General features: G+C 35.6%; 2 protein-coding genes across 2 annotated transcripts; both read right to left on the reverse strand.

The window, feature by feature from the left end:
- Positions 1 to 763: 763 nt before the first annotated feature.
- Positions 764 to 2,097, reverse strand: LOC104737302 (uncharacterized). The gene is made up of 6 exons (XM_010457443.3): positions 1,939 to 2,097; positions 1,658 to 1,734; positions 1,510 to 1,546; positions 1,294 to 1,387; positions 1,144 to 1,201; positions 764 to 1,027 (listed from the first exon to the last, which is right to left on the reverse strand). Exons 1-6 carry the CDS (start codon positions 2,051 to 2,053, stop codon positions 923 to 925), a joined length of 486 nt encoding a protein of 161 aa, XP_010455745.3. The 5' UTR covers positions 2,054 to 2,097; the 3' UTR covers positions 764 to 922.
- A 4,216-nt stretch (positions 2,098 to 6,313) lies between these two features.
- LOC104707606 (110 kDa U5 small nuclear ribonucleoprotein component CLO) lies at positions 6,314 to 11,131 on the reverse strand. The gene is made up of 11 exons (XM_010457444.3): positions 10,770 to 11,131; positions 9,556 to 10,304; positions 9,403 to 9,471; positions 8,114 to 9,307; positions 7,915 to 8,013; positions 7,645 to 7,803; positions 7,419 to 7,504; positions 7,137 to 7,335; positions 6,942 to 7,052; positions 6,648 to 6,854; positions 6,314 to 6,566 (listed from the first exon to the last, which is right to left on the reverse strand). Exons 2-11 carry the CDS (start codon positions 10,288 to 10,290, stop codon positions 6,468 to 6,470), a joined length of 2,958 nt encoding a protein of 985 aa, XP_010455746.2. The 5' UTR covers positions 10,291 to 10,304; positions 10,770 to 11,131; the 3' UTR covers positions 6,314 to 6,467.
- Between the last annotated feature and the right edge of the window lie 1,641 nt (positions 11,132 to 12,772).

A 12,772-nucleotide genomic window follows, 5' to 3' on the forward strand; every position in this document is an offset into this window, starting at 1 on the left:
TGTGTAATTTTGAAAATTTAATATGTTTAAATATTTATAATTTCAAACTTTTTATTAAGTTTTGATATATTAGTTCTAAATTATTAACTTCTTAATAATTTTATAATTTACTATATACAGTAAATTTACTATATATGTATGTTGAACACACACTTTTTATATTAATTGAGTAATATATGCTTGTTTAAAAAAAATTCAAATCACAATATATGCAGGAAAAATACACATTTTTATTAACTATATGTATTATATGATAATTCGCTACATTTAAATTTTAAAATCAAAAAGAGATGATAGGATAACAATTTTTTATAATTTAGAATAAATCTTCTAAATATCTATATTAATTATATAACATTATATATATGGATATTTAAAATATTTTAATTGTTTTTGGTTATAAGGATAGTAGAAAAAGTTAACTAAAGTGTTTAAATATGAATATAAGCATTAAATAGCATTCAATGTAAAAAATTTCCAAAAAATATTTTTGAGCAAAAACTGCTGCAAAAATACTAATATAGAAGCTTATAATTGATTTAAAACTGGTTAACGAATAATTAGTTTGCAATATATTAAATAAATAATAAGTACAATTGTGTGATGGATAATAAAAACATGTGTGATAAATAAGAGTCATCGTATGATAGTTAAGTATATATGGTTGTGAGAGAGTTGAATAAAGGGAAGGTTGTAAAATAAAGTATAGTACAAGTCTTAGGGAATATTACTACTATATTGTTTCCTTGAGACTTGCAATATATAAAAATTAAACAGAAATGTAATATAAATTAATCTTTCACCCAAATAAGGGATGAAAATTACCATAACACATTGTCAATTTTTTATTTCTTATTCCATATAAGCATTATATAAATAGGGAGCTAGCATAGGAAAACAAAAAATAGAAGCCAAAGTCCTCTTAGTACTTGAGACCAAGAGTGAGTTCAAGAGACATGTCCTCTTTACCATTTGCACCATCCCCAGCAGCAATGACATCATTGTTTCTGTTTTCATTTTCTCCCACCTGCCATAAAATATACATCTATCTAATTCATATGCATCAAATCGACAAGTTGATGAAAATGAATACTTTATAAGGTAAGAAATGCAAAAGGAAAACAAAAAAAGAAGGAAAGTCACCCTTGAAGATTGATAGAGAGACTTGCAAGATACTTCCATTGGGGTTACCTTCCTAGTACTATCCAATTGTAGCATAGAAGAATTTAAAAAGATAGTTAACTAACAAATTACCAAAAAAATAATGATTATGCAATAACCTAATTTAATTACTTTTGTTGATTTTGGATAGCATCTTGAATATGTTCATAGATCATAAGGTACTGTTGAGACTGCATCTGATTCATTTTCCGTATCATTCTCCTTTCTGCATAAGAAGAACATAATAAACTCACTACGCACTATGTTGAACATCAATGCATGTATTGCCGTATGCAAAGTTTCAATTAACATATTTATTTAACTATGCATAATAAGATAGTTATTTACCTTTTACAGATACTCCTTCCTTCTTGTTCCTATACATCTATGGAAAGTAAACACATATATTTGATTAATTACATTGATGCATATATAGCTTTTATATGGATACATATCATGTATAGAAGCTAATAATGTGTGTATGAATCATAAGGACCTGGAGATGGCTTTTAACTTGTGATAAAGTAAGGTCTCTTCCACCCATATATTTCAAAATTTTCTTAGGTGTTGCCGCTGCAATTAAGAATATTAACTATAATGAATCTAAAAATGATATATAAAGAGAAATTTGATCATGGATATGATATAATCATTGAAAAACTGAGAGGGAAGGTATCTTAATGAAAGAGACTGTTGATTTCAATGACGAAATTTTGGGATACTCTGTTTTAGTACAGAGGAATCGACTTTGTTTCAGGTTTAAAAAAAATCGCTTACTCCTTTCGCCACCGAGAACTTCAACAGCTTCAACAAAAAGGTGATGACGATCGTGAGTCCAGTGCATACGCGACATTGTTGACCTAATGTAAGATCTAACGATCGCGTCTCTCATCAAATTTCTTCTCCGGCTAAACTCTTAGTTAATTTTATGTTTTGTTTACAAAATATGACGTATATTTATAGAATATTTTTATGATTAAAATATTCATATATAATTCTCAAAATTAACATAAGAAATTTAATGCTTATTATTTCTTAGTTGTCACTTGTAATTTCTTATTTAATTATTTCTTCAAACAAGGAAACACAAAATTGCACATTTGCTTAAAGATATATTTTCTGACAGCTTTGAGTTGTCTTTTATCTAATAATAATAATATATATGATAGGATTTTTATTTTTCAAATCAAAATTAATACTATCAGATTTATCTTCTTTTTATATTCTAATATAGATTTATTTTTATGTAATAATTTTTTATATTCAAAACTCATTTATGGCATAAGCATTGTTGCTTATTATCACTATTTTGAACTTAATGATATTAATAATTTAAAAACTATCCAAAAAAATAACACACATACACACACACACACACATATATATATATATATATATATATATATATATATATATATATTATTTTAATTAGAACTTTCTGAAACAACCTGACCCCTTTTTTGTTTTTAATATAATATTAAACTAGCGATTTCATACTCACTAACATCTTAACTCCAATCAAACCACAACATATAACATAAACCAATCTCTTTAATCAAATAACTAATAAACGAATAAACAATACCAATAACCATCAACTCAATAATATCAAAAAGTAATAAAATCATCCCAACATCATTCCAATGACTCACTCTAGCAACTTAATGGAAACCAATAACACATCAACGAGCCGTTAGAACATCCTCCCCTTCATCGCCTTAATTTCGCGGTCACACTTTGTCTTTACCTGCACCATCAACAATAATTGAGATGTATGAGTATTATCACAAATACTCAGTGAAGCAATTCTCCCATCTACTCGGCTATCTACACAAGCAATTGAGGTCTTCAATCAACAAACAACAAGTAACACAATCAAACCAAGCAACAAACAAAGTGATATGTCTATATTTTGTCTCTCCTTAGCATATATTTGTCATGCATTTAGCTAGGATAACTAGTTGTTTTACATCAATTTCTAGCCTCTTTTGTACACTTTGCATATTTAGGTAGTTCTTGCATCATATTTGCATACATAGTGCATTTTGGAGTATTTTAGGTGTCTAGGAGTCGCCCACTCGAGCCGTTCGAGTCGACGTCGTTCGAGTCGCCCGCTCGGGCCAACACCATCACCGTTCGAGTCGTTCACTCAAGCCAACCAGGTCGAGCCATGATGACATTGCATTCCACTCGACGCGCACGGACTCGATCGCACATGTCAGGAAGAAAGACGTTTGGTCTCACACGCTTGAGGGAATTTCCAAAACCGACTCCTTTCCTTGTCGTTTTAAGTTTTAGGGTTTTCCATGTTGGACTACTATATATACATTTTGTTAAGTCTTCGCCGAGACATCTTATCTTATCTTTGATCTCGTTTTGTTCTTAAGATTCTACCTAGCCACCTAAAATGTTGGGGGACTTTGTATCCAGATATCTTTTAATCCGTTTAGTTTTTGCATTTGATTTCTTCTACAAATTTGTTCATCTCATTCTTGTCTATCTTATTAGGCTTTGTTCAATGTTTTCTGGATTTCTGTCTTTGGTGATGATTTCTGGATCTGATTAGTGTTAGAATTCTTAGGGATGGGATAGACTAGGTGGAAGATCTTAGGATGTAGAGTGTTTAAGCTTTGATTTGTATGATTCCCTTCTGGACTAGTATTAGAAATACTAGTTTCTCTCTGATCAATTGGAACAAGGTTCGAGACATTTCTACACCCAAAAGGTGTTTGATGAAATGTCTGACCAACTAGTGCTAGAGACTTACGTTCCTAGCCTAAGAGATTAGTTCTCTAGGATGTTTGTTGATGTGAATGAACTTGTTTGTCATGCCTGCTCAACCATGTTTCTCTAGCGAGAGCTAGGTATGGAAGTGGTTGAGTCTGAGTAGTTTTTGCCAAGATATTGGATTAGCTAAGTTGTGATGTTTATTGTTTATGAATAGATTGCTTGTGGCATGTTAAACGCTCTGTAGACTAGGATACTCCGCCGACATCAATTACTCCCATCCTTAGGACTTCTTTCTTTCAGATTTTTATTACATCCTGAAACCGTTTCTAATCCCGTTATATAGTTCATGCTTAGACTCGTTTTCGTTTTCACTTTTGTTTACTTCTTGTCATGCATTTTCGTTTCTAGTTCTGTAATCCATTTCAGTTTTGCATTTTCATCACTCTAGGTTGTTAGACAAAAACTCTTTTTGAATCTGGTTTAACTTGTGACTACTTGATTGCATTTTGATTGTTAGTAAAGTTTCCCAATTGGATTGACACCTTCTGTACTACAACCGCATTAGGTTAATTGAGACCTACTAGGACGTACAAAAATCCTAATATCACAAAGATCAGCCACAGCTGAAGAATGGTGTCGACTGACACCTTCTAATGTTGATCGATACTGACACTTGGCGAAGGTTGGTGTCAATCACCACTCGCAACTGGGTGTCGACATACATTCCGGAAAATCTTGGTTTGTGTCGACTGACACTCGTTATGGTTCTCTCGCTGTCCTCGCATTGGTGTCGACCGACACTGATGCCAAACATCGATCTCCTTTGATCTCCAGCTTCGATTTCCGCGTCCAAAGACCTCACACTTGTCCAAGGCATTCCTAGGAGTAAAACCAAGCACATACGACACGAAAAACACCTAAACAATCAAGGGAATTAACCAAACAACTTATAGAACACAAAATCAGAGAATCTCAAACTTAGATAAGCCATAGTCATGCACTCACCTTTTAGCAAGAATAATATGAGTCTAGAAGGGCGAAAATAACAACACAACAAGCCTCCAACACGTTTCTAGCCTAAGATCAGCAGTCCACAGGAATGATCTCTCAAAAAAAGGCATAAAACTCACAAGAACTCACTGGAAAACTTCTCATTCTCTCTTTCTCTCTTGAAACGACAAAAGATGTTGAGCAAAGCCCTAAGTTGACTTCCAACCTTAAATATCACGGTTTTAGGGTTTTTTCTTAATTAGACCGCTCTAATTCGACAATTATAACAAACCGTTCAAATTAGAAATTGATGGTGTCAACCGACACCCATCCTAGCTAAAACTATTGGTTCTTGAATGTTACAATTCTCTCATGGTACGCTGATGGAGCTTCGAACTCTTTTCTCCAGCTTGGACCACCAATCATAAAGTTTGATTTTAATAAATATGTGATTGACAAACAAAAAAATGGAGCTTACACATGAAACAATTTTTGGAAAATTTAAGAAGTGATTTTTCTGATACCACTTACAAAAATATTGTATCTCTAAAACCTTGAAAAATGTCTCTAAAAAACTGAAATCTAGCCATATATGTATGTAGCCTTACAAAACAAATACAAAAACTATACTTATCTGTATGTAAGCCCTTATAAATACTTTAACTGAGTCTTCGAGTGGTAGTTACAATTCAGAAAGGCCTTATATACCTCACAAAATCAGATAAACCTTTCAATTTCAATGAGGAGCATTTAAAAAAAAATACTATACGAATTTTAAAAAAAAAAAGAAAAAAAATATATATTTGTCATCATGGGAACATTTTGTTGTAAGAAAAGTTGGAAGATTTTCTTTCTCTTCACACTCTTATCTTTAAGAGAGACAAAAAAGATTTCCGGTGAACGTCAGATTTTTTTTTTTTCCCGACAAGCTTGTTACTCCTTTATGCTGTGTTGGATTTATATATTTCCATCTTAGATTATTAGTTAATACTTATTAGGGTTTAGATTTGTTTTTGTTTTTCTTCTTCTTTCTACAGGAACTTCATTCAGATCCCGTAAAAGAAAAATTGGTTTAGCCATCTGCTTAACTATCTCAAAATGGAGTAATATTTTCGCTAAGAAATTCTTTGTTAATAAATAACGAAGTAGACTTCATAATAGGTCTAAAGGCGGAGCTTCTATCTTGGATTTAGTTGAAGTCGGAACAGATATGAAATTTTTTTTAAGGATTCCAATCTTGAGGATGAATCAGTAGAAGTTAGCAATGGTGGATCTGAAGTCAAGCGATGGAGCTGAACCTGATCGTGGATACTGTGGGTGACGATCGTGTGTCAAATCTCCTCTTCTCTCGTGTATGTAAGAGAGTTTCATTGAAACCTCTCATCAACATTTGACTTTGACACATCATCTTAAAAACATTCGACTTGAGGAGTTTTGTAAAAAATCTCTCATCAACATTTGACTTGACACAATCATCTAAAAAACATTTCGATCTGTTTTCTCCTTTCAAATATTTAAGAGTAGAGGAGAGATACTACAAGTCTCTACTAGTCTAGGGTCTGGCATACGATGAGAGTAGGAAATCATCACATCATCTGAAGATGAAGATCACCAGTCTGCTGGGCCAACTCCACCATCATGGCCTCGTCGAAAAACTTGTTGCCACTAACATCTTCACTCATTCCCTGCAAAACCACCACAACATAGATATGTCAGAGATTGTAACCAGTGTGGTTTAAAGAGCATGTTATGTTTCGTTCTTATACCTTTCTACGGCGGGTCTTGACCATGAATTCACGAGCTAGGTGCTGAATAGGGGCAGGCTCAAGTGGACGCAGTAGGATGCTTTTGTCAAGAGGGTCTCCTGGCACAATGGCCCAGTGATCAAACACAGACACGCAGAAAGCTTGTCCCTGTGTGTGGTACCTCAGGTCTGTCTCAAACCCAAACGATTCTATCACAGGTAGAAAAGCCTGCATCAACACCAAAGAATCAATCAATCAATCACTGAATCATCACTCAGTCAGATTATAGGAAACAAAGCAAGTAAAAAGACTAACCTTCACAATGTAAGCGGGAGTACCAGGCTGAGGAACATCAGATGTGACGTGCCCACGTCTACGTGACAAAACTGTGTAGATTGCAGTAACACAATCGATTGGTGTTTGTATCTGAAACACAACCATAACTCTAAATGATCAATATAATTTATAAGAGCAAAAATGCAAAGAGCAAAGTAGAAAGGGATAATGTACCTCCACATAGTACACAGGTTCCATCAGCCTTGGAGTTGCCATAAGGAAGGCTGAATATGCAACACGTCTTGCTGTTGGAATCATCTGACCAGATCCTCTATGCAGCGGCTCTGGTGCTATCCGTGCATCAACAATCTTGAACTTTACATTTCTTATGGGCTCATCACAGAGGGGACCTTCACGGGCACCCCACTGGAACCTGCAGAGTGATTAAAACAAGCCATTCAGCTACAGCCAACAAATTGGAGCCAAAGAAAAGTGTAACAGAAGAAAGATGCTCACCCTTGAACAATGGAGTCTTTCACTGCCATCATCAAGTTCCTGTCGACCTCAGTTGGGAGGGTGTCATCCAATAAAACATTTGGCCCCTGATCAGTTAGATATCAACAATTAAAAAATGAATTGTCAAAACAGAGATGTTAAGCTTGCTTAAGCCATAACAAAAGGCAAACATAAAGATACAGAGAGCACCCAGATTGCAGGGCTTTAAGACAAAAAATGCATTCACCTGTTTGTCAGGACCAAAAGCCCAAATGGAACGTGCAGCAAGTAGATCCCAGTCATACTTCGTCCTGAAGAAGTCCCCGAGTTGTTTCCTGTTCCAGTCAATGCTTACGACGCCACTCTCAATGTCCTCAGCAAGCCCTCTGTCCAATGGCTCTGCAATCTTTAGCGTGTACACAGATATTAGATTAGTCCCAAAGTAATTGTGCTTGAGTACCATACCAAACATCTCAGTCTTATATATAAGGGAAAATCCAGACAGAATATCTCTTACCATTGTTATTTTGTTCTTTTTGTTTGGAGTCTCAGCAAAACACTTCATGGACGAAGATTCAACAACTGTCTCACAGAAGGAGACCACCGGATCTGCAACCTGCAAATTTAAGAAATCGAAAGGATCTTAAAGATCAAAAAAACAAATCAGCAATTGGCTTGTAGAAGAGAATTATCATCATAGAGCCAAAGTAGATCACCTTTACTTCGACCTCTGAATAGAGCTCCCTGAGGTCCTTCATGATGGAGTCCAAGTACAACTCACCCGTGCCTAGAATAGTATGTTCTCCAGACTCCTCGACTTTGGTAATCGCAAGGGGATAGCTTTTGCTAATTTTTCTAAGCCCTTCCACCATTTTAGGCAGCTCACTAGGATTCAAAGGCTCAGTAGCAGTCTTCACTACTGAGAGGGTATTAAATTGGAGCGCTCGGAATATGTGGACATCTTCATCGAAGGTTGAATCACACAGAGTCGCAGTTTTCATGATGGACGCATCAACACCTTCAATTAGAACCCATGAACCAGGAGGGGCACTGCTCACTGGTATTCTATACCTCGCTTGATATATCCATAGCTTGGTCACTTCTTTTATAGTCATGTCCTCCTCATCATCAGGTGAATACCCTTCTCCTAGTACACGTACGCTATGCCCTGTTTGAAGCCTACCACTATAAACTCTTCCAAACACATCAAACACACTAGTATCTGATTTAGGGTACAGCTTTGTCACATTAACCATGAGAGGTCCAGATGGGTCACATTCTACCATTGACTCATAAATGGGGGAATCTGTTGGCCCAGTGTATGCATGGCCGACTTTCCTCGATGCAGCCTCTCTGGGAGAAGGAATGTGCTTTACCAACATATCAGTGAACCCTGATGCCGAACCAAAAACTGAGCTACAGGCTAACCTAAGTAAAGGTCTGACGTTTAGCTTATATGCACTATTACTCAGAGTCACTCCTAATTCTGCAAGGGTGGTCTCCACACTCTTCTTATGTTCACCTATCACTTGGCTGTATATTTTGTATAGAGGCTCCAGAATAAACTGAACAAATGCTCTTTCTCCACCACCTACTGGAGGATTTTTCTTGAATACCCTAGTATCAGGGTGATAATATACATCTCCCCAAAGTCGAGATGCAAACTTATCCACGTCCATGGCCACCCCATGTAGCTTGGCATACATTTTAGCAAAAGATTGCAATGTGAAAGACCATCCAGCTGTCCCACTGGCAAAACATACATTTCCAGCTGCAGGGTCTATAAGGGGTAAGTTTCCAGCAGTTGTTGAAGCAACAGATATGTGGTTATTAATGACTTCAATTGTATGCCTAAGCTTGTAGTAAGCATCCCTTGGAGGTAGTTTGAGCTCAGTTATGAGCCTGTCTACCTGTTGGGGAACAAACAGCAAAAGTCAAGTAAATGTATGGAAATATAAAATTTCACACAATAAATCTCAATTTACATTGTTGAAGCAAGATGTACCTTATTGATCACAACAACAATAGGGAGACGGTCCTGGATTGCATGCCGAATAGCTCTCTCTGTGTTTACCTGGAAAAATATTTACTAGCGTTATGTACAATCAGTAAACCTCAACGAAAAAATACAGAGCATAATGAGAGAGCAAAGACATACCATGACTCCTTCAGCAGCATCAACAATGAGAACAGCACCATCGGCAAGTCTTAAAGAAGCAGTCATTTCGTCAGAGAAATTGACATGTCCAGGAGTATCCATGATATTGCACAGGTATGATTTGGATCTACTGTCCTCAAGAACAAGGGACATTGGAACGGCCTTGATTGAGATATTTCTCTCCTGCTCATCGACTCGGGTGTCTGTATATTTCATATGCTTCTCGTTTTTAACATTAAAAGTAGACATATGATGCGTCTGCTCTACCAACATATCCATGAAGACAGTTTTCCCATGCTGTAGATGACCCACAAGAGCAACATTCCTCATAAGGGCGGGATTAGACATGAGGCCGATAAGAAACTGAGTTGACACGTACGTTGATTGATCCTTGACCCCAACCTCAAATCTGATATCTCTAACAGGTTTGATAATGGGTTGCTCAAGAGGCTGCTCATCTTCATCCATAACCAAGGTCTCAACATCCTCACCATAAACCTCCTCTGCTGTAGGGTAATACTTCTTATCCTCTGGAAGAACAATCTGGTTCTCCATCTCAACATCATTGATTGTGGTAATCCAGCCATTTGAACCTCCTTGTTCGCCATCAGATCCATGCCCATTTTCTTCAGGCTGCTTATCTTCATCTTTTTCTACTTCATCCTCACTCTCTCTGTCAGACTCAATCTCAGGTCCAATGTAGTTACCAAACTCATCATACAAACTATCATCCATCTTTTTATGTAAACCTGTCAAAAACAGAATCCAATGAAGCAAATCAGAACTTTATACCGGCAAATATAACCTCAAAAGTAGTCAAATCACCAAAGAATCAATCTGGGTTCTACTATACCAAATCTGAAACCTATTCGCCCCTAACGCTGTCACAAGATTCAAGAGTTGATACTAAGAAACTCAGAAACCATTCTAGACGCGTACATTTGGATGAGAAAAACAAAGAAAACAAAATCGGCAAAAATCGTTTGGATCTTCACTTAACAATCGCCGGACTTGCGTAGCTTTCGCGAAAGCGTCTGAGAGAGACACCGGGAAAAGCAAGAATCAACCGGAAACTTAAGATAATTCGGAATAAATCAAAAACCCTAGGCAAGAATCAACGAGAAACTTACGCTAAGTTGGACTCGAGCAAAACCCTAGAGTAGAAGCAAAACTCAAGCTGAATAAAACTTAAAGGAGAGTGAGAGAAGCCGAACCTCGGTGAGGGAAAGAAACGAGCGGCGGTGGTGCGCAAGCTAGAGAGGAGAAAGAGTGATGGCTGGCTCGGCGATAGCGACTGGGTTCGAGCTTCGTCGAGACTCTGAGACAGTTTTGGTGAACGGAGCCGTCGAAGAGGAAATGAATATAAGATTTTTTAGATTTAGGTTTTAGATTGGAAAGACTCTTTCTCACATAGAGGGGGTTAAGTCGGTGTTTAGTTTTTTTTTTTTTTTTTTTTGTATTCCAAGAATATGTAAAATGAAATAAAAAAAATTATAAATAGATATTAAGAGTAAAAAAAAAAATCTTCAAACTGCAACAGTTTTTAAGTGTACTAGATTTTAACTCAACCTTTGATACTGATTTCTATTGCTGCCTAGAGTTTTTAACACATCTTGACTTTTATTTTTTATTCATCAAATTACATCTGCACAAATACTGATTTTTAGTAGTTAATCAAATTATATTGGTTACACATTTTAATTGTTCTATCACCTAATGATTACTTCAAAAATTTGATGTATCATTTATAGGAGATAAACTCCTTCTTCTTTTATTTTACTAAGGTAGGGGTTTGCCGTGCGTAATTTATAAGTATTTATTATTTTTAATTATAGTATTTATTTTGAATTTTAATATTTGGACAATATTACGCATATAGTTTGATTAAAATTTTGTTTTTGTTTCTGTCAAAAAAACAAAATTAAATGAGTTTTACAATATTAAAATATATAATGGACCGGAGGAACAAGATAATCTTACCTTGAGGGTTGAAATTTGACAACTAACTTTGGTGTTATTTGCTATAGTATGTTATGATTGATCTAGGCACATTATGTATCCCAGGCTTTTGTTGCTAAAATTGAGATAAAAGCTCAGTTCTTAACTAAATTATTGAAATTTTAAATTTTAAATACTTATGTTTGAAACTCTTAATTAGTGCACACTAGTAATCTAATAGTCTTAGTATAGTTTCCTACAAGCGCTCCGTCGATTTCATGCAATTTCGGATTTCTTTCACCTTCTTTTCATATTTTCTTCGATTCTTTTATGCTTCTATCCCTCTTTTCTCTACGGTTCGTTTTCTTTCTTCTACATCCTTAACCGCTTCTCACCATACCAACTAGATATGATTCTCTAGACCTCTGTTTACCTCTTATTAATTTGTGTTTAGCAATAAATGAAAAAAATCATAGCAACCTATATCAATTCTCCCGCTATCTATGGTTCTGATGAGCTGATTACCGTCGCGGTTGAGCTGATCTGAAGGGTGAGTTCGACATCATAATTCTGAGAAACTAAGTCACCAGACTTTATCAAGACATTACGTAATGTTAAAATCCATAAAAGCTTAAAGATGAAAATTCGAAGGATAAAAAATGTCATATATATATGTTGCTCTTACGAACGTGATCTTGTGTTAATAAACCTCCTCGTCGATTGTATAGAGGAAATTAAACCAAAAATGTGGATACATGTACAATGGATTTTTAGGAAACTAAAAGTGTGGAGAGGAAATTTAAAATTGGAATCACATGTTATGAGAGGGATTGTGGCTTCAAGAGAGAGACTACGAGTTTAGGTTAAAAGGGGGGGGGGGGGGGGGGGGTGATGAATGTTATTTGTGTTTTCCATAGACGTTTGACTAAAAATTATGCTCTAAAGAAGTTTTTGTTAACATATATTAAGATTTTATTTGCGCAAATCGCTAAGAGGAATAGAAAAGAGTTAACCTTTATGATTGTTTGGACAAAAGTAATCGATTCGTTTAGAGACTACGGAAATAGGAAATATATGTTGAATAATCGCTTTTTATTGATCAAGGTATCGAGCTCAAATAAAAGAGTTTAAGGCACAACGAGTCAATTTAAGAACCCTAGCAATGCTTTGGAAGTGAGTCGTGTGGCTGTGTTTTTGGTCTCTTGTTTCGCTCTCGATTTCGTGTCGTATTGTGTCGATATCGTCTCCTTTTTATAGAGAAGTCTATTTACCCTAATCC

The sequence above is a fragment of the Camelina sativa genome, chromosome 13, assembly GCF_030686135.1.
Source record: "Camelina sativa cultivar CO46 ecotype springtype chromosome 13, ASM3068613v1".
NCBI lineage: Eukaryota > Viridiplantae > Streptophyta > Magnoliopsida > Brassicales > Brassicaceae > Camelina > Camelina sativa.

Bases quoted from the DNA above. Each gene is read 5' to 3' on its own strand.
- LOC104737302 (XM_010457443.3), bottom strand. From the start codon at position 2,053: ATGAGAGACGCGATCGTTAGATCTTACATTAGGTCAACAATGTCGCGT. The intron at 1,735-1,938 runs GTAAGCGATTTT...TCTTAATTGCAG, and splicing joins AGTTCTCGGTGGCGAAAGGA to CGGCAACACCTAAGAAAATT. The intron at 1,388-1,509 runs GTAAATAACTAT...CTTCTTATGCAG, and splicing joins GGAAGGAGTATCTGTAAAAG to AAAGGAGAATGATACGGAAA.
- LOC104707606 (XM_010457444.3), bottom strand. From the start codon at position 10,290: ATGGATGATAGTTTGTATGATGAGTTTGGTAACTACATTGGACCTGAG. The intron at 7,336-7,418 runs GTGAGCATCTTT...ATCACTCTGCAG, and splicing joins AAAGACTCCATTGTTCAAGG to GTTCCAGTGGGGTGCCCGTG. The intron at 6,855-6,941 runs GTTAGTCTTTTT...GTGTTGATGCAG, and splicing joins CTCCCGCTTACATTGTGAAG to GCTTTTCTACCTGTGATAGA.